This window comes from Vespa mandarinia, chromosome 5 (genome assembly GCF_050613455.1).
Source record: "Vespa mandarinia isolate Hongniang chromosome 5, ASM5061345v1, whole genome shotgun sequence".
Classification (NCBI taxonomy): domain Eukaryota; kingdom Metazoa; phylum Arthropoda; class Insecta; order Hymenoptera; family Vespidae; genus Vespa; species Vespa mandarinia.
This window is the reverse complement of record NC_140814.1, coordinates 3,542,501-3,562,500: the sequence shown is the minus strand read 5'-3', so window position 1 is coordinate 3,562,500 and position 20,000 is coordinate 3,542,501. Positions and strand designations below refer to the sequence as shown.

The window sequence follows — 20,000 nt, the reverse complement described above, 5'->3', positions numbered from 1 at the left end:
GTACCACTGTGTCTGAAGAGTCTAGACAAGAGAAAAAGAGAGAAAGATATTCCACAAAAGTCCGGACGTGGACCGAGCTTATTCGCACTTTTGTACGTACGTTGAACGTTCGACGATCTTTCTGTTCCCTTATCGCCTTCTTCTGAACAATGGAAAAAGACAAGTATGCACCATAAATTGCGCGTTATACAGTTTGGAAACCTCGTGTGATAACTTGATCCCCCTCCTTCTATCTATTTCTCTTTCTCTCTCTCTCTCTCTCTCTCTCTCTCGTTCTCGTTCTCGTTCTCGTTCTCATTCTCTACGTCTCGTTATCCACCCTTCGCGTACGACGATCGTTTCCGCGAATTTTATAGGGATTTTGACGAAACTATCAGAGTTTATCGGGTACCAAACACGAGTTCTTTGGTATGCGAAACAGAGAGAATGAGAGAGAGAGAGAGAGAGAGAAAAAATGAGACTGTCGATAGTCTTGAAAATTCTTTCGAGATAATATTATATTTATCCGTGTCACGGTGATAACGGTGATAATAACACAGTCAAGGATGAAAAAAGATGCTCTTTATATTATATTTGTATATCTTATTTGAAGAGTAATTTTTTTTTTTAATTTCGTTAGAACTGATTTGATTTCTCTCTCTCTCTCTATCTCTCTCTCTCTCTCTCTCTCTCTCTCTTTGTCTCACAGATACACATACACACTTACGCACATACTCTTTTTCTCTATTTCTCTTGTGAATGTCGTTACCTTAAACAGGAGGAAAGTGCGAGAGAGTTAGAAGAAGAAGAAGAAGAAGAAGAAGAAGAAGAAGAAGAAGAAGAAGAAGAAGAAGAAGAGGTAAAAATCAGAATGGTGGCGCCGAAACCGTCTAGATCTCTTCTTAGCGTAGCGCCGATAAAGGCAAGGGTGGTGGGAGTGAGGGGTGAAGAGGGCAGAGAAACGATAGGGGTTGTAAAGTCCCGATCTCGTAGTGCTCCCAACTCGATGACTGAAATGGCTCTATCGTCTTGCTCTATATAGACTTGACTGAAACTAGGAAAAGAAGCTACCGAAGCTACGAGTAGAGAGAGAGAGAAAGAGACAGAGAAAGAGAGAGAGAGAGAGAGAGAGATAGAGAGAGAGATAGAGTACGATATATATATATATATACACATATATATAAATACATACATACATATACTACAATATATATATATATATATATATATATATATATATATTGTAGATATAGGTATATACGTTGAAACGATTTCGCGAGGTTAAAGAAATCGATGTAGCCAATCGTAAAATCGTACTCGATCGGTAAAAACGTTCACGATAAATTCTTCTCTATTGCTAACCCCCTCCACCCTTCTCCTCCTCCCCCCTATTTCCGTTTATCTTCCTTTATACTTAAATCAGGTAGGATGATGCGACTATAGTAGTTTTGATAATGGTAGCATTGATGGTGGTGGTAGTGTATCGGTCAAGTTCGCGAAACTCGCGCTTAAACTCCGTTATAAAAATTAACGAGTAACGATTTTAGATCAAAAGATTCGATACCCGATGAATGGGTTTCTCCATCGGGAATATCGATTTAGATCGATAAATTTTTGTTTTTCATTATTTATATTATTATTAACGTACATAAAAATAGAATTATATCGTTATAAACGCGTATCCTAGACAGGACGATGAAATACTATTTATTTAATTTACTTTCATACTTATTTACTTACATATTTACTTATTTACTTATTTACTGACTTATTTACTTATTTACTTACTTACTTACTTACTTACTTACTTACTTACTTACTTACTTACTTACTTACTTACTTACTTACTTACTTACTTGCATATATTTGTACCAAGAAAAATCGAATGTTAGTGACGAGGAAGACGAGTTTACGATGTTTCTAAATGGATGTTAAAAAAGTGATTCTTAGTTATCACCGTTGTGATTCTCATTGTGAAATCTCTCTCTCTCTCTCTCTCTGTGTTCTCTTTTCTCTTTTCTCGTTTTCGATCTCGTTCTCTTTACAGTCGCAAATTTAGTAGGTTGCGTCAGGGTGTATCATTCGTAGGAAAGAGAAACTAAAGGAAATTGTTATAGTTTCTCCGCGATACTTTCATATTAGGACAGAAAGCTTTCCGAAATTTTTCGAGAATGGAGGAGTACACCCTGTCGTAGCCGATTCAATTTGCCTAATGAAGAAAGCGAGGGACGAGCTAGGCGAGCCGATAAAACGTTACCCCTCTTCTTTTTCTCTTTCTCTCTCTCTCTCTTTCTCTCAAACACTCTATCTCTATCTCTCTTCCTCGCTCTTCTGCTGTTTCTGCCTTCGAATCGATTCCGTTTCATGCCTTTGACAGAGTTATTGCGTTTCTATACCCCGTTACGTGTGTGCCCTTCCTTTTTACTCTTTCCTTTCTCTCTCTCTCTCTCTCTCTCTCTCTCTCTCTCTCTTCCTCTCTCTTTTTTTATTCTTTTTTTTTTCTCTGTTATTTTTCTATGCGACTAACTGATAGAAAGGACAAACGTTGCCTCAAGCACATTTAGCAAGATATATATATATATATATATATATATATATGTGTGTGTGTGTGTATATTATGATTTTACAAATTAATAATAAAATCATTCGCGTATATAGAAATATTGGCGTAAATTAATATGTATTTATTCTATTATCACAATACGACGATGATTAAAAATATGGAAAATATTTTTTATAAATATATTTATCTTTCAGAATTCCATAAGACACAACCTGTCGTTGCATTGCAAATTCATGAGAGTACAGAATGAGGGAACGGGAAAGAGTTCATGGTGGATGATCAATCACGATGCTAAACCCGGGAAATCACCACGACGTAGGTAAGTTGAAATATTACATATGTATTATTTTCATAATTTATATCATATTATTGTTTTTTTCTTTTCTATTTTTTCTTTTCTTTTTTTTTTTTCTTTTTTTTTCTTTTTTTTTTTTTTTTTAAATATCTTTTTGTTTTTTTTTCATTCCGGCAAATAATTCGACATTTATCAGATAAATTCTCGCTCGTTCTTCCATAATAATTCTTAATAATACCAACATAAGGGATCATCAAGTATTGATCTTTAGGGGATCATTATTCTTCTTATTATTATATATGTATTATGCATCTGTACGTCTACACGTTAATATGAAATAAAATATCGTGCAGAGCTACGTCAATGGAGACGAGCAAATTTGAAAAAAGACGTGGTCGAGTTAAGAAGAAGGTCGAAGCATTGAGAAACGGAGTTTTGCAAGCTGATGCTACACCAAGCCCAAGTAGCAGCGTCAGCGAGGGTTTGGATCTTTTCCCTGACAGTCCACTTCATCCAGCCAGTGGATTTCAACTTTCACCGGACTTTCGGTGAGTCATCTTGGATACGAAAGGATACGATATCGTTCCTGAACCTTATCTATCTATCTATCTATCTATCTATCTATCTATCTATTCTCTATACCCACACCCATTCCGCATTCTGTCTTTTGTTGGAATATTTTAAAAGAAAAACTTTTTCGTATAATAATATATATATATATATTATTATTATTATTATTATTATTATATATACATATATTTCCAATAGACCTCGAGCATCGAGTAACGCGTCCTCCAGTGGTCGATTGAGTCCAATTCCTGCGGTTTACGGGGAACCAGAATGGACACCAACCTATGCGCCATCTTACAGTCCGGAACAGTTAGGTTCGTACGAAGTGTTACGGTCATGATAGCTTTTTCACTGCTCTATTATATCTACTTATCGATTTTATAAGAAATTTTATCACGCTTCTATATATATATATATATATATATATATATATATATATATTTATATATCCTATAATTAATCGATCTAGACACGATCCTGGCCGGTAGCCTCGCGGAAACCATGAAATTGGAGTCGTATCAAATGTACCAAACGTCACCCCCTAATCATCAGCAACAAACTGGCCCACCACCTTCTTACTTCGATACGCAATATCAGAGAAACAATACTCTACGCACTGGTTCGTCATCTTTCGGACTTCCACCTACGCCACAGCCCAGTAGTCAACAGAGGTGCCCGATACATCGTTTACAGGCTTGCGCTTGTCAGATGGTGAATATATATATATATATATTTACGAAGTGTTTTATTTTGCTTTTTTAACTTTCTTTTTGTTTCTTTCTTTCTTTTTCCCCACCCTTGAATATCGGTCAACGAACGCGGAACCAAAGAAACGGGTCGAAAGGAAATAAAAAAGAAAATATAACGTATTTTTTTGTCGATCAAACAATTTCATACATAGATCACGTAAACGTTATTTTGTATCTTTATTTTCGATACGTTTAGAACCTGAGTCCGGTGTCTGGAATGTCACCGTCATATCAACAGAACGAACCAAGCCCAACGGCGCTGAGTAATAGTCAACAACAAACGATCCAGTATATGATTCAGAATCAACAACGGCAACAGCAGCAACAACAGCAGCAACAGCAGCAGCAACAGCAGCAGCAGCAGCAACAACAACAACAGCAACAACAACAACAACAGCAGCAACAGCAGCAGCAGCAACAACAGCAACGACATCAACAACAGCAACAGCAGCAGCAACAACAGCAGCAACAACAGCAAGCACAGAATGGTCCAGCGGGAGTAAGTCCGCCGCACACACCTTCCCCATGTGATTCAACGCCAAGTACAATGATGGGACAATTAATGGGTGCCCTTAATAACTCAGCCCTGCTCGATGATCTCAATATTAATATCGAAACGTTGCACGGTGGATTTGATTGTAACGTCGAAGAGGTTAGTTTTTTTCTTCTCTCTTCTTTTTTTTTTTTTTTTTTTCTCTTTTTTTCCCCCTTACGTATACCTTTGTTTCCCGAATAGAAACTTACGTCGTTAGTTTTTAATTTAATTTAAAAAAAAAACGATCGAACGATTCTTTGTTCTTTTTAATAAAAGACATGATAAATGTTAAAAGTGAATAACGTCGATTAAATGATTCGAGATAAAACTGTAATGATTTATCCTATCATCACTGTCTTAAACGATACTTTTATTATTTATTTCATTAATATATTTGTAATAAGTATATCGATTTTGTTTATTTTGTTAACGATAATAGGTAATAAATCACGAGCTTTCGATGGATGAAACATTGGATTTCAATTTTCAACAAGGCGTAATGGGTACTGCGGCGATTCAAGTTAGCGACGGTAACATCGTCGGACAAAATGGTATAGTTACTCAAAATAATGTTGGGGTTGGTACGGCTACCGGAAATGCACCAGCGGGAGTTTACATGAGCACCAATGCGGCGACTCCCGCGGCACCACCTTCTTGGGTTCACTAGCAGTGGACCCCTCTGCCCTCGACACCACCATTGTCCTTACCAATTCCATCGACCAACATCGATGGATGGGACAATTATTGCGGGATGTCGGAGGGACAATTCGGTTAGTAAAATTATTCTTCTTATTTCTTTCTTTTTTCTTTTTTTTTTTTTTCTTTCTTTTTTCTTTAATTATCTTCTTAGGATTTATCGATCGTTCTAGGATCGCTAGGATTTTCACTACACCTTTTGTTTATTCGTAAAATTTCTTTTTTTTTTTTTTCTTGCTTTCTTCATTTTTCTCTCTCTCTCGAGAAACTTACGTACGTATTATTCCGGGGTCAGGGATGAAGTGAAGGGGCTGGTATGTGGGGTTAAAGATTGAGAGAAAATCGTCGTGCGAAATATCGAATCGAACGATATTTTTCGACAAGCATCGAACGAACGAACGAACGAACGAACGAACGAACGACAATCGATATATATTCCGAAGGTATGGAAATACCCTTTAATGCCGGTCGCGTCCATATGCGGAATAATATTTGCTCTCTCTCGAGCCATAACAATGGTCTCGCGAACGGTGTTTAATAAACCGCGTCGGAGTTATACCTCCGTTTTGTATACTAGTTCGTACGTGCCGTCACATTTATATATCATACTGCCACCTGTTTTGTTCGATATCATTGTTGACTTGTGCGCTATGCATTTTACCCATCGCACAAGCTTCGTGTATTCGCGAGAGCTATCCAATTATTTTCATCGTTCTCTCGAGCGTTTTATCCTTCGAAAATCGAAAGATATAACACGTATGGTATGGTACGTACCTTCTTCTATCCTGTCGAAGTGATTAAACGTTTTAGTAGCATTTAATTTTGATGATACGATGGGAAACGTATTTTTCTCTTTTCTTTTTCTTTCTTTCTTTTTTGTTTTTGTTTTCTTTCTATCTTTCTCTTTTTTCCTTTATCTTTTTCGTTCACTCTGGTTTTTTTTTTTCTTCTTTTTTTTCTTTTTTCCTTTCTATATTCTTTTTTTTTTCCTTACCAAAAGGAACTTTTAATACAGACGATTCGAGGAGGAAACGATTTTCTTTTTTAAGGACATTTACTGGATATTGTTTTTTCTTTTTTTTTTTTTTTTTTTTTTTTTCTTTTTTTTATATGGATATGCGTTATGTGAAATTTCACGTAATAGCAGTAGTAATAGTAGTAGTTAGTAGTAGTAGTAATAATAATAATAGTAATTGTAGTAGTAGTAGTTGGTAGTAGGAGTAGTAGAAATGCAAGTAAAATTGTCATGAATAGGGGGTTTTGATATCGTTACTAACTTTTTACGGAATTCGTTTCTGCGAAGGACACCCTTAAACGCGACGTTTATTACATTCGCGTTAGAGAATACTTTTTGTCACTTCGTATAGCGTTGATTGCGATAACGGGAACGTTACGGCCTTTGCCTTTTCGAAAAAAGCTCACTGCAATTATTCTGCAAGACTTGCGATAGAAGTTACAAGAGCGTGGGAGAAAGAGAGAATCCCTTTTTACGCAATCGCTTGTACGGAATAAAAGGAAGGTCGGAGGGAACGAACGACAGTCCCTTCTCGCAAAAAATGAGTTTCGTCGGTGTTGAACGAATGTAACAAAACCTCCGGCTAAAATAATTCGCGCTTCGCTCCTTTTAATCTTTACCGTACACGCACACAGTGTTGTACCGTGTAATTACGGTTTTATCCACGGCATCTCGACTCACGTACCTCGCGGCTTCAACGCAAATGGAAATGAAAATGGAGAAAGAGAGTGGTATGCGACACCGTGATAAAGGATTATCAACATTTGCATTACGCTTTTGCTAAAGAGAGAAAGAGATATCTCTCTCTCTCTCCCTTCCTCTCTCTCTCCCTCTCTCTCTCTCTCTCTCTCTCTCTCTCTCTCTCTCTCTCTCTCTCTCTCTCTCTCTCTCTCTCTCTCTCTCTCTCTCTTGGCAACGTGTTATCGTACAAATCGTAGTACGATGCATTGCCCGTCATCCGAGAAACGATAACAAAAGGCATCCTGGCGTGCCCCTGGTGAAGATGAGAGAGAGAGAGAGAGAGAGAGAGATGATGGAGGTAACAAGGAAGTGGGATATCCCTTATTATTTTTCTCCTTTTATTTATTTATTTATTTTTTCTTTTCCCTTTTCCTTTCGGCAGAGAAAACTTTTCTATGAATTTCACGAGTATCCCTGTTGCCCTTAATGCTTGCCTTCTTTTTTTCTTTCTTTATTTTTCTTTTTTCTTTTCTTTCCTTTTTTTCTTTTTTTTTTTTTTTTTCTTTTCTTTCTTCTCATCCTTCGAAACGTTTCAACGAAAAATTTCGATCGAACGATTCTCGTTTTTACATTGATAACGACAAGTGTACGTATGCATGATACATATGTGCACGTACTTATGCGTGTAAACGAACGAGACGAGACGAGACGAGACGAATAGAGACACAAACCCCACATTCAAAGCACTTAAGTTACTTACGTACTTATACCCGATAGGAAGGTAGAAAAATCGCTTCGTTGATCGCGTTAACCGTCCGCTTATACACTCGGACAAACTTCTCTACCGGTGGCAGACATTATTTACAGAGAGCGATATCGATTCGGATAGATATTAGCTTTTAGGAAAATATTTTTCACCGGTGGTAGACATACTGTTGGGAGAAAGGTAGAGAGAGTGGGAGAGAGGAGGACAGGGGGGGAGGGAGAAGAAGAGGGAAAAAAAGCAAAAAAAAATATTGGCCCTGTGCGTTACGTGTACCGTTATATTACTGCCCCCGGCATATTTCAACAATTTATTCCGCATAGGTACATACACGACAAGATGTCTTTTTTGTTTTGCTATTCGTTTTGCTCCCCCTCTCCCTTTCCCTCTCCCTCCCGCGCCTCTCTTTCTCGTTCTCTCTCTCTCTTTGTCCCTAGCTGTATCCAACTTTCTCTTTCTCATTCGTTTTATTTATTTATTTTTTTTTCTACGCATTACGGTAGCGACGGTATGTATTTGGGGGGTAGGGGGGAGAGGGTGGTGTGTGTATACGTATATAAAAAAAAAATCGTTGGTAAAGTTAATATCAACGAGAAAGGACGAATTAATATATATATATGTATATATATATATATATATATATATATATATATATATATATATAATATAATATATCTTTGCTCTCGCCGATCTCGAACGAACGATCCGTTTTGTAATTTCGATTCGAATTATTTTAATTATCGTGAATAGAATTATCATCGATAAGAATAGCTCGAGTCGTCGATGATAAAAAAAAAAAAAAAGAAAAAAACGAAAAGGAATGGAAGAAAGGAAGGAAGGAAGAAAGAAAGAAAGAAATAAAGAAAGAAAGAAAGGAGGAAAGAAACAAAGGATTAGAAAAAGGATGAAGTAAAAGAAAAGGAAAAAAGGAAAAAAAGGAAAAAAGAGGAAAGGTGCGCGAACGATCTCGAGTGGTGAAGGGAAAAGGGAAGCACTTAGCCGAAACTGCAGGAGTCTGAAAGTCAGCAGCTATTCGGCAGACGTCACTGGCGCCAGCGGACTACCTTAAACCTCTCCTTCTCCATCTCCTCCTCCTCCTCCTCCTCCTCCTTCTTCTATTTCTCCTTCTACTCCTTCTCCTTCTCTTCTTCCTCACTCCTTTTCCGCCCACCATGCCGACAATCTCATTCCCCAAAAGCGTCGCAAGAATTATAAAGTTGGTGAAGGAGCGACCGTGCGAGCGTCAGAGAGAAAGAGAGATAGAAAGAGAAAGAGAGATGGGGGTGGAGGGAGGCGGGAGAGAGAGGGAGAAAAAGAGAATGGAAAAAAGAAAGAAAAAGAGGACAGGGATAGGGACTTCTTGCCTCGACCGTGCTCGGAACTCCTGTCAGCCGAGTCACCTCCGAACTACCCTCATCCCTTTTCATCCCTTTTTATTCTCTCACTCACGAAGTTTCCCAGGAAAAGCCAATCTCTTCTAGATTTTCGATACAGTTAAGAATTTTGACCGGTAGTCGTGTTTCTCTCGAGAATCTGTACACGATTAATGGGACAGGGGCAGGGGTGGGTTAAGGAAGGGGAAAGGGAGGTAGGGTTAGTTAGGTATGGATATTTAGATCGAAATAGATCAATTTTATATTGGGACAATTGTATTGTACAAATTCGACAATAGTAAAACGATGGTAAGGATACAAGGTCTTCCATCGCATTTATATTGTATTCTCTTATTGTCAACGTCGTCGTTTTTTTTTCTTTTCTATTTTTTTCTAATTTTCTTTTTCTTTTCCCTTTTTTGTTTCTTTTTTTTTTTCTTTTATCAATCCGTTCGTAAAACTTCGACGTCGCTCTTTTTTCTTTCTTCTTCTTTTTTTTCCTCCCAACTTCCCCCCCCCCCCTCTCCCCCTCCCCCCGCTCGCCTGCTGCTCTTTTATTTTTAGCTATCAGTATTATTATCGTCGTCGTTTTTGATAGATAGACGTAAAAGGGACTTTATGTTCTAACGATCGAATGTGTCTCATTCTATCTATTCGTTAACCTTGAGCTTATAATTTTCCTCTAGTCTCTTGTGGTCTATATAGGCTAACTCTACGCGTCGTTGACGACTTTAATCACCGTTATTATTTTTCACGGGATTCTCGCTACTGTTATAATACGATAACGATGATCGTTGGTCATGGCCAATTAACTTTCTATGGTACGGAAAGTATAAGTATAATATACCTACCTACGTTTGATCGTGTTCATCCGAGCGTAAATGCTTTTTTTTTTTTCTTTCCTTTTTCTATTTTTCTTTTTCTTTATTCTTTTTTTTTTTTTTTTTTTTTTTTTTACGACACAAACGTACACACGACGACAATTGTGTTCCAGATCGCGAATACGACGATACTTCATATTTCGTTCCTTAATTGCTGATACTATTATTATTAATTGATCTTCGAATCTTTTATAATACAGAACCGATATACAGGAATAATAACGACGACGATTTTTTTAAACTTAAAAGATAGAATATATATGTATATCTTTAATTCATTTTTTTCTTCCTCCTTTATTTTTTCTTTCTTTCTTTCATTCTTTCTTTTTTTCTTTCTTTTTCGTTTTGTTTTTTTTTCTCCTTCTTTTTTTTCCTTCCGCTATCTTCAGTATACGACGACAGGAAAGGAATAATATACGCGCGTATGGGAGGACAAAAGTACGAGGGCAGTGATGGGGGAGGAGGAGGAGGAGGAGGAGGTGGAGGTGGAGGAGTAAGAGGAGGAGGAGAGAGGGAACGTTTAACGGAGAGTCGCGATCTCCTTCAAGTCGCTTCTTTCTTTCTTTCGTTCTTTTTTTTCGTCTTTGGATAACCGCGAATCTTCAACTCTCTCTCTCTCTCTCTCTCTCTCTCTCTCTCTCTCTCTCTCTCTCTCTCTCTCTCTCTCTCTCTCTCTCTCTCTCTCTCTCTCTCTCTCTCTCTTTTTCTCTTCCCTTTTTTTCTTTTTCTTTCTTTTTCTTTCGCGTTTCTTCGTTTCTCTCGCGAGAGAGTACATCTCTTCCGTACCTGTTTCTCGTGCCTGTGGGAGTGGTACTCGAACCAGACGACCTCGACGATTCCTTCGTAATACCAACAAGGAATGCCGCCGGACACGCATTCCTACGTATAGAAATGTCGCGATGTGTCTACGCATGGAGAGGAAAAAGTCCAATGGTCGATGAAAAAAGAAGAAGAAGAAAACGAAGAGGAGAAGGAGGAGGAGGAGGAGGAGGAGGAGGAGGAGGAGGAGGAGGAGATGACGTCGCGTGCATATTAGATAGGCCAATGAAGAGAGAAAAAGAGAAAGAGAGAGGGATAGAGATAGATAGGTAGATAGATAGATAGAGAGAGAGAGAGAGAGAGAGAGAGAGAGAGAGAGAGAGAGAGAGAGAACGCTACTGGTTATAGTACACCTTCTTAAAGATTACTCCTTTGATAATAATCCATTGATGCCGATTATACCTTTTTTTTCCTTTATTCATAGTTACGTGTATACTATCTTACTCATACGTTTATGCAAACGTTACAATTATATCTATTATATATAAGAAATTTTTATATACGTCAATGCTTTTAACAAAATGTAATTAATGTTTTTAATCGAACTAATTATGAAAATTACCAACGAATTATTAGATAATTGCCATAATATCTAAGAATTTCTTAGGAATAGATTTGTCTCGTATAATTAATTCATCCTTACTTATTCTTATATTCAAGATTTTTATAATGTTTTTCTTTTTCTTCTTCTTCTTCTTTTTTTTTTTCTTTCCTTTCTTTTTTCTTTTTCTTTTTTCTTTCTTTTCTTATCTCTTGGAATGTATGCCGCATGGAAAAAGAAGAAGAAGAAGAACAAGAAAAGAAGAACTAGTAGGAGAAATAGATGAAGGAGGAGGAGGAGGAGGAGGAGGAGGTGGTGGTAGTGGTGGAGGAAAAGAAGGAGGAGAAGGAGGAGGAGGAGGTGGTGGTGGAGGAAAAGAAGGAGGAGGAGGAAATAGTAGTATTATATCTCTAGGAAGAGAAAGTTAACTATTTCATATGTGGGTACTACTACTCTGGGTACTACGGAGGAGGAATATATTATTCGTTGAGAAATGACGTGGCGCCAAAATGCGTGCAAAAGAGGGTGACACGAAATATTGTCGGTCCTGCGTGTACATATGTGGTGTGTGTGTGTCTGTATATATATATATATATATATATGTATGTCTGTCGTCTCGTCTCGTCTCGTCTTGTCTCGTCTCGTCGACGGATCATCTGTGTCTGACACACATTGGCCTACTTTTCTCTCTCTCTCTCTCTCTCTCTGTCTCTCTTTCCCTCTCTTTCTCTCTCTGTTTCTTAGTAACGCGTTTCATATATATATATATATACATATATATATATATATATACATACATAGGTAGATATGTAAGTATTCGTTTTACGTGCACACGTTTGCATTCGGGAACACGTCTTCTTCCTTTTCTTATCTCGACTTTGAGAAAGAAAGAAGGAGGGGAGGAAGAGAGAGAGGGTGAGAGAGAGAGAGAGAGAGAGAGAGAGAGAGAGAGAGAAAAGTGGACCAGGATTACAACGAACGCTTTTCTTGGATCGTAAAAATGTTATATAGCCAAGCGTTCGCATAAGTTTCTTCTTATTTCGTTGGATTAAGATGGAACGAAAAAGGTCTTTACGTCTTTCTGTGTTGTGTTTTGTATATATGTAGTAGGCATATAGGCGACGACGTTCTTAATTCTTCGGTCGCCTTGCTAATGAAACGATTGCGTTAATAGTTTTATTTCATATATGGAGACGAGTTAACGAGCGATACCATCTAAGGATATCTCCGTCTTTTTATTTCCAATTTAACTTTATCGTTCTCTCCTTTGCCATTTTTTTTTCTTCCACTTTTTTCCGCTTTTCTCTCTCTCTCTCTCTCTCTCTCTCTCTGTGTATGTGTGATTTTTTTTTCTTTCGTTTCTTTTTTTAACAACGTATATATATCTCAACGCATTCAATGCGTTTCCAAAAAAAAAGAAATTATCCAAATACTATATCCTTCCCTGGGAGCGGTTTATATATATATATATATATATATATATTTATTTATTTATTTACATATATATATGTATATATCATTATATATGTATTTATATGTATATATACATATTTTTTTTTTTATTCATTTGATATAGCTGATGACGCCAAACAGGCGGTCACACAAGCACCATAGCAACGTAAACAATTTTGTCAATTGGCGTCATCCCGCGCAGCGTATGTGTTAAACGATATATGTATGTATATATGTATGTATGTATATATGTATGTGTGTATATACGTATGTATGTATGTGTCGTACTATATTACCAAACAGCAACAATAAAAAAAAAAAAGAAAAAGAATAAAAAAATAAAAAAAGAAAATAAAAGAAAAGAGAAAAATCACAGATCGATCGTTATTATACGTATTATATTATATATTATGGCATAATCTAAAATCGATTGTATTCGTTAGAAGATCGTAGTTGCATTTTGCATAGGGGCGGCCATTCTATCGCGATGATTACGCAATGGCAATGAGAACTACGGTGTTAAGCTCCGCGATCGATGAAAATCAAAAACGTTTTCGAAATTCAAATATATATCTGTGCAATATATACGCGAAGCTCACGGAGATTTGCATTGGCAATAAAATAGTGAAGTATAGAGCGAGAGAACGGCAAGTACGGACGCACCGAAGATAACAAACGTTAAATCGACGATTCTTTAACCTTCAAACATTCAGAGAGTGAGAGAGAGAGAGAGAGAGAGAAGAAAAACGCATGTAGTTATTGCATTATGCATTTTATACAAATTAAACTAACACCGAACGAATAAATTTGATTCCCTTATTTTAATTCTTTTTCTTTTCTTTTTTCATTTGGTCTCTTTCTTTCTTTCCTTTTTTTTCTTTTTTCTTTTTATTTTACAATCACGGTTACACAGACACACAAACGCATGCTCTCTCTCTCTCTCTCTCTCACACACACACACACACACATACAAAAGAAAAGAAATCAATTTTTGATCATTTGTATACAAATAATTTAATATTTTAATATATTATTATTTTTTTTTCCCCCTTTCTCTCTTTACAACGAGATTATCAATTTTTGCTTGTCGACAGGTAAATAAAGAGAATTAATCGAGAAATTAGGAAAGAATCTTTCGTGATCGGCATACATCATTTCAACGTTCTTCGATTCTAACGTTTTTCTATTGGTTTTGGTAGATTTGCCAAATCACTTGCAAGGCTATGCTCTTTAGTTTCTTACGTTGTAAAGCGCACGAAAATATGTTCGGAGAATCAGACGAAGGAGGAATAAGAGGAATAAAAGAAGAGTAAGAAGAAGAAGAAGACGAAGAAGAGGAGGAGGAGGAGAAGGAGGAAGAGGAGAAGGAGGAAGAGGAGGAGAAGAAGCAAGAGCACTTACGAAGTTTGCCTTGGCTGACGAATAGTCACTGCTAGCGTTTAAGTAACATTACGCAAGCATATATATACATATAGTGCGTAGGCCAAGCAAGGCGCCACCACATACGATATCTACCACCAAACGTGTTCCCTCTATTACAATATTTTGACCTTCAAAATGATCATTGCGTTGTGTTGCGTTAAAAAAGGAGAGAGAAACATAAACGAAAAAAAAAAAAAAAAAAAAGAAGACCGAAAACAGAAACGGAAAAAAATAAAAGCGTACGATACGACAGACGGATTTTTTTTTTTTTTTTTTTTTTTTTTTTTTTTTTTTTTTTTAAAGAAAATTACTTGCGTCAATTAACCGATAAGACTCGCTACGATATTCCGTGGCATTTTACGACTCCCTTTTTATTTTTGTTTCTTCTGTTTTTCTTTTTTTTTATTTTTTTTTTTTTTTTTTTTAGATAGTCCAATAATTCTCGTTTTATTTTTACTCAATTTAGATACATATATACATACTTACTTACATATATATATATATATATATATATATATAACGGCTGACCTTAGTTTAGATAGCTTAGAAAAATACTATAATGCGACGTATTCGCGCGTTAATAATACTCCATGAAAAATAATCATTATGAATAATCATTTTGGAAACATGGAAGTTAATGTGTTGCATTTGTAACTTTTTAGTTAACGTTATAATGTGTTATGAAAAATTCGTGATAAAGACAATTCGTGATAAAGACAAATTTCAAATGCGTATATTAGCGTCGGGTGGGATGAAGTGGCCACTGGTGGGGAAGAGGGACAGGACAGTTAGGTCACGTGATGGATGGTTTTCAACGAGGGATGGGTGAGCAAAAAAGAATGGAAAAAAAAAAAAAATAAAAATAAATAAAAACAGAAAAACAAGAAACAGAAAAGAACAGAGAAGAGCAATAGACACTATGACTTTACTCGTAACTTTGAGATAAAACTTATGATGATAAATTACGCATCTATTTTACGCATGTAATTATTGAAGATGGAAATATAAATGTTATTCGTGTATGATCAAATGGAATTAATTTATAGCATAAAGTTTGACGATAATGAGCGCTTTGCGTCACATTCCTCTCTCTCTCTCTCTCTCTTTCTCTCTCTCTTTTTCTCTCACTTTTTCTCTCTGTCTATCCTTTAAATCGGAAATCTAGCAAAAGTGTGGTCGACCAATCAGATTGTGTATTAAAGATGCGTGCGAGACCGTCGTCGTTCGAAGTTATGGCCTCGATTAGAATTTCTAATCTGCCTTTAACATTTGCGTAGTTTGTGTATAACGTTAGAAACGCGCATACGTATTTATGTATATATGTATGTACGGATAGATTATTAATGTTCAATGGCGACAATTTATTGATACAATGTTTCTTTTTCACTCCTAATAATTCATATCGATATATACGCATAAATTTGTTTATTTTATTTTTATTTTTTTTTTTTTTCATTCGTTTTGTTTTGTTTTTTTTTTCTTTTTTTTTTCCTCTCTCTCTCTCTTTTTTTCTCCTTTCAGAAAAATTCTTTGATCGATCGATCGATTGATCAGATTGACAACATCGAGATAATTGTTGCAATACCGGACTCGACTTCCATTGATCTTTTTCTTTTTTTCTTTTTTTTTTCTTTTTTTTTTTTTTTTGCGATGACATTACATGAGAGAAGGTATTAATCGCGCGAAGGTATTATCAGATTGTTATAACATTCTCAATTAATCTCCACTATTAACGAACTGTCGATTATCGTAATATATTCAATAAAATTACTTGGATTTATTCAAATTACATTGGATTTATTATTCGATCGTTAAGGACAAGTAATTAAAAAATCTTTTTATAAATTAGTACGATTACGAGTGAATACATATCTGTTCTATCTAAAAAAATTTTTCTCTCCGTCTATCCCGCTGCGATATTTTCCTTTTCTTTTTTCTCTTTTTTTTTTCTTTTTTTTTTTTCTTTTTTTTTTCTTTTTTTTTTTTTTCTTTTTCTTTATGAAACAGAACGTCGACCACAATTTATACATGTGATTAATACATTACGTACAACGTAACGCAATATAAATAATCCTATGATTGTCGTGTTAAATCGAATTAACTTAGGATTTTCTCGTTTCTTATTAGGGGGAGAGGGTGGGGGGGGGAAAGAAAAAAAGAAAAAAAAACAGAAAAAGAAAGAAGGAAAGAAATTAAAAGAAGAAAAATTCACAGTGAATTTGAACAATGCGTTAGCTGTGAGATTCGATAGAGTTCTATAATTTTTTATTCGAATTCGTAGTCATCGTGTCTATGGAAAAAAAAAAAAAAAAAAAAAAGAAAAAAGAAAGGATAAGCTTATATTTCTCGGCGTTACGATAATCGTGATAATAAAGTAACGTTGTTGGTAAAAGAAGGAGAAGATGGAGGAGGAGATGGTCAAAGAGGAGGAGGTGAAAAGAAGTGAAGGAGAGAGGGGGGGGGAGAAAAGACCTAGACTCGTTTAAAATTCTAATAATATTTCTTGTTCTTGGTGAATAATGGCCCGTAGTCGATAAGAAGGCAATAGAGCGAGAGTAGAGTGGATCGTATCGGGAGAGTCCGTTTATAGCTTAGCGGTCGAGCAAGCGTGTTCGAGAGAGAGAAAGAGAGAGAGGGAGAGAGAGAGATAGTGAGAGAAATCGAGCTTGCAGTAGCGCGAACATGACATCAGTCGGGCGTGCGTTGCACGCGTGCGTGCGCGCGAGGAGCTCTGTTCACGCGTGCGCTTTCATGGCGTTTTTCACGCTTCTCGCCTTCTCCTTCTCTCTCTTTCTCTTTTTCTCTCTTTTTCTCTTTACATCTATCTCTCTCTATCTCTCTCTATCTCTCTCTCTTTCTCTCTCTTTCTCACTATCTCTTTTTCTCTAACGCTTCTAAAATAAACCGTGCAAATATAGGACGACGCACGGTGTTGCGCGTGTATGCGTGTACCGCGTTCTATCCGCTCTCGCTGTCATGGAATTCCACGCTCCGCTTATTATGCCGCCTCACTATGACGCTCTCGGTTTATCGAGCTTCGACCTTTCCTCTCTTCTCTCTCTCTCTGTCTCTCTCTCTCTTTCTCTCTCTCTCTCTCTCTCTCTCTCTCTCTCTCTCTCTCTGTCTTCTCCTCTCTTTCTCTTCTCTTTAATATTTTTTCATAATTGGGTTTGATAAATTACCAACAAATTGCGAAAACGATAGATTGGTGTCTTTCAACAGATACGACTCTTTTCAAAGATCTTATTATCAGTTATTCGTTTAACAATGCTCCCTTTTAATTTATTTTTTAAATGAACATATATATATATATATATATATTTATTTTTGGTAAAATAGGATCATCGTAAAAATCGTTCCGCGTGAATCTCTCGCATTCTTTCTTGAGGACGAGAAAGAAAGAAACAGAAGATGGGAAGAAGAAAATGACGAATGTTCGCGGGATTCGGAGAAGGGTGGGAGGATGAGGAGGGTGTACCAAGTTACAGAATACTACTACGTAGTCGTCGGGCCGGACGGAGAAATTAGGTGGGAAATTATTTAAATCATTCGTTCCCGATGAGCGACACCTCGCGAGTTGAAACACAAGAAAAAGAGAGAAAAAGATAGAGAATGAAAGAGAAAGAGAGAGAGAGAGAGAGAGAGAGAGAGAGAGAGAAAGAAAGAGAGAGAAAAGAGAGCTTGGTAGCGCGGCTTGCCACCAAGGAGGGCCACTTAATAAAGAGTCGCCGACAGCGTGACAGTAAAGTAACTTCGTTCGCCGGAATTTAAAATTAGATTCATAAAAATTATTCTAATAGATTCTCTCGCGGTGCTCCCGTAGAATCCATCTCTCTCTCTCTCTCTCTCTCTCTCTCTCTCTGTCTCTCTTTCTCTCTCTCTTTTTCTTTCTCTTTCACTAACTCGTTCTTTTTCTTCTTCGTTCACTCTCCTCAGCAGTCATCTCCTCTTCCTCCATCTCCACCTCAACCTCCTCCTACTTTTCTTGACGCTCAGGGGGCAAACGAGGCAAATTCGATTTGACACGCGGCCCGTCGACCGTTTCTGCATTCTTCTCCGGTCCTCTTATCTCTACTCACCCTCACCCTTATTCTCTATCTCACCCTCTCTTCTTCCTTCTTTCTTCCTTCTTTCCTTCTTTCTTTCTTTCTTTATTTCGTCCTCTTTCTCTTCCATTATCACTTTCTCCTTCTTTACCTTCTTGTCTCTTGCTTGTCGTCCTTAGAATGCTTCATTGTGTGAAGCTGACGGAAACGAGAGAAGGAAAGAGTGTAAGAGAGAGAGAGAGAGAGAGAGAGAGAGAGAGAGAGAAAGAGAGAGAGAGATTGGGAGAGAGACGAGTTATGCAAATGTGACAATAACCGAACGTCAATCAGGAAGAAAGTTAACTTGGAGGGATATGCCTGACTCTCCTCTCTTTTCCTTCTCGATTCATCCCCACGCTTCCACTCCCACCTCCCACTTGCCAGCCCATCCAACCCTCTCATCCTTCTTACTCGTTCCCATAGAAATTAAGGATAGCGGGAGAAGCGTCCTTTGCGGACAGGGCCACGATGGGATCCTTCGAATGCAATTTAAACTTTGCAAGACGCGATTTCCTCCTTGCGAAGAATTAACGACGACGATCTTCGTTTTTCCCCCTTTCGATTCTAACCTAGGAAGTCGTCCTATCTTACCACCTCTCTTCTCTCATCTTCTGTCTTTTATGGTTTTAAGAGAGAGAGAGAGAGAGAGAGAGAGAGAGAGAGAGAAAGAAGCGAGGGTGTTTCGTTAATCAAGCGTGAAGAACGTCCTTGTTCATTTCTCTCTCTCTCTCTCTCCTTTTTTTTTTCTTTTCCTTTTTTCTAAAGATGAAACGCGATCGAACATTTAATACACGTGACAACGATTATCTTAATTATTAAAAAGAATTCCATCGTGCTGAGAAAAAGAAGCCCTTTTCTTTTTTCTTTTTAATTTCATTGTTACACCGAAGAATTTGTTGGATTTTATTAAAGAGAAAAAAAAAAAAAGAAAAAAAAAGAAAGAAGAAAAAAAAAAGAAAAATAAACAAAAGACAAAAAATGTCTTTATATTATAAAATCAAAAGTATCTTTCATCGTATAAATCTTCGTTTGCGTCATTGAATTTTATTCACTTTTCGATGGTCAAAGCTTCGAGTGAAATTGAGCGTTGAAAGAAGAGGAGGAATGAGAATTCCACAGTCCGATACGGGAGAATGAAATAAGAGAACGTGAAAGAAAGACCACCAGGAGGAGGAGGAGGTTGTGGTGGACAGGAGGGAGGAGGCAAAGGAGAAAAGGGGAAACGAAGAATCGTGTGGACAATCGGAAGTAAGGAGAATGTGTAAAAGTCGGATAAAAGCAGCGGGTGTCCAAGAGAGTGAAGAATCTCGGTATCTCTCTGGCAGAAAAGTAGCCTGTTGGCATCGTTGGCACGCGTTCGGTTCGCACCGACCGCAAGTGTACGTTTACGAAAGAAAAAGAACTAGGTAGATAAGAGTGGTGGAAGATAATACCACCTATGCCACTAGAAAAGTAACAGAGTGTAAGTAGTACTTACATACATACATACGTACATACATGCATGCATACATACGTACGTACGTATATATAGATATGTGTAAGATACGTTTGATATAATAGGAAAGGAAGAAAGAGAGATGA

General features: G+C 37.0%; 1 protein-coding gene across 4 annotated transcripts in view; it reads left to right on the top strand.

Annotated features, from left to right (window-relative positions):
* Positions 1-20,000, top strand: part of foxo (forkhead box, sub-group O) — a 114,893-nt gene that overhangs the window by 75,486 nt on the left and 19,407 nt on the right. For 3 of the 4 annotated variants that reach the window (XM_085657353.1, XM_085657352.1, XM_085657351.1), the window contains exons 3-8: positions 2,737-2,861; positions 3,191-3,385; positions 3,606-3,721; positions 3,877-4,118; positions 4,353-4,808; positions 5,131-5,461. In XM_085657353.1, coding sequence (XP_085513479.1) covers positions 2,737-2,861; positions 3,191-3,385; positions 3,606-3,721; positions 3,877-4,118; positions 4,353-4,808; positions 5,131-5,358 — 1,362 coding nt within the window. In that variant the 3' untranslated portion in view covers positions 5,359-5,461. Of the gene's footprint in view, positions 1-2,736; positions 2,862-3,190; positions 3,386-3,605; positions 3,722-3,876; positions 4,119-4,352; positions 4,809-5,130; positions 5,462-17,673; positions 17,863-20,000 lie in introns of all 4 variants that reach the window. The other variant, XM_085657354.1, reaches the window with a different exon arrangement.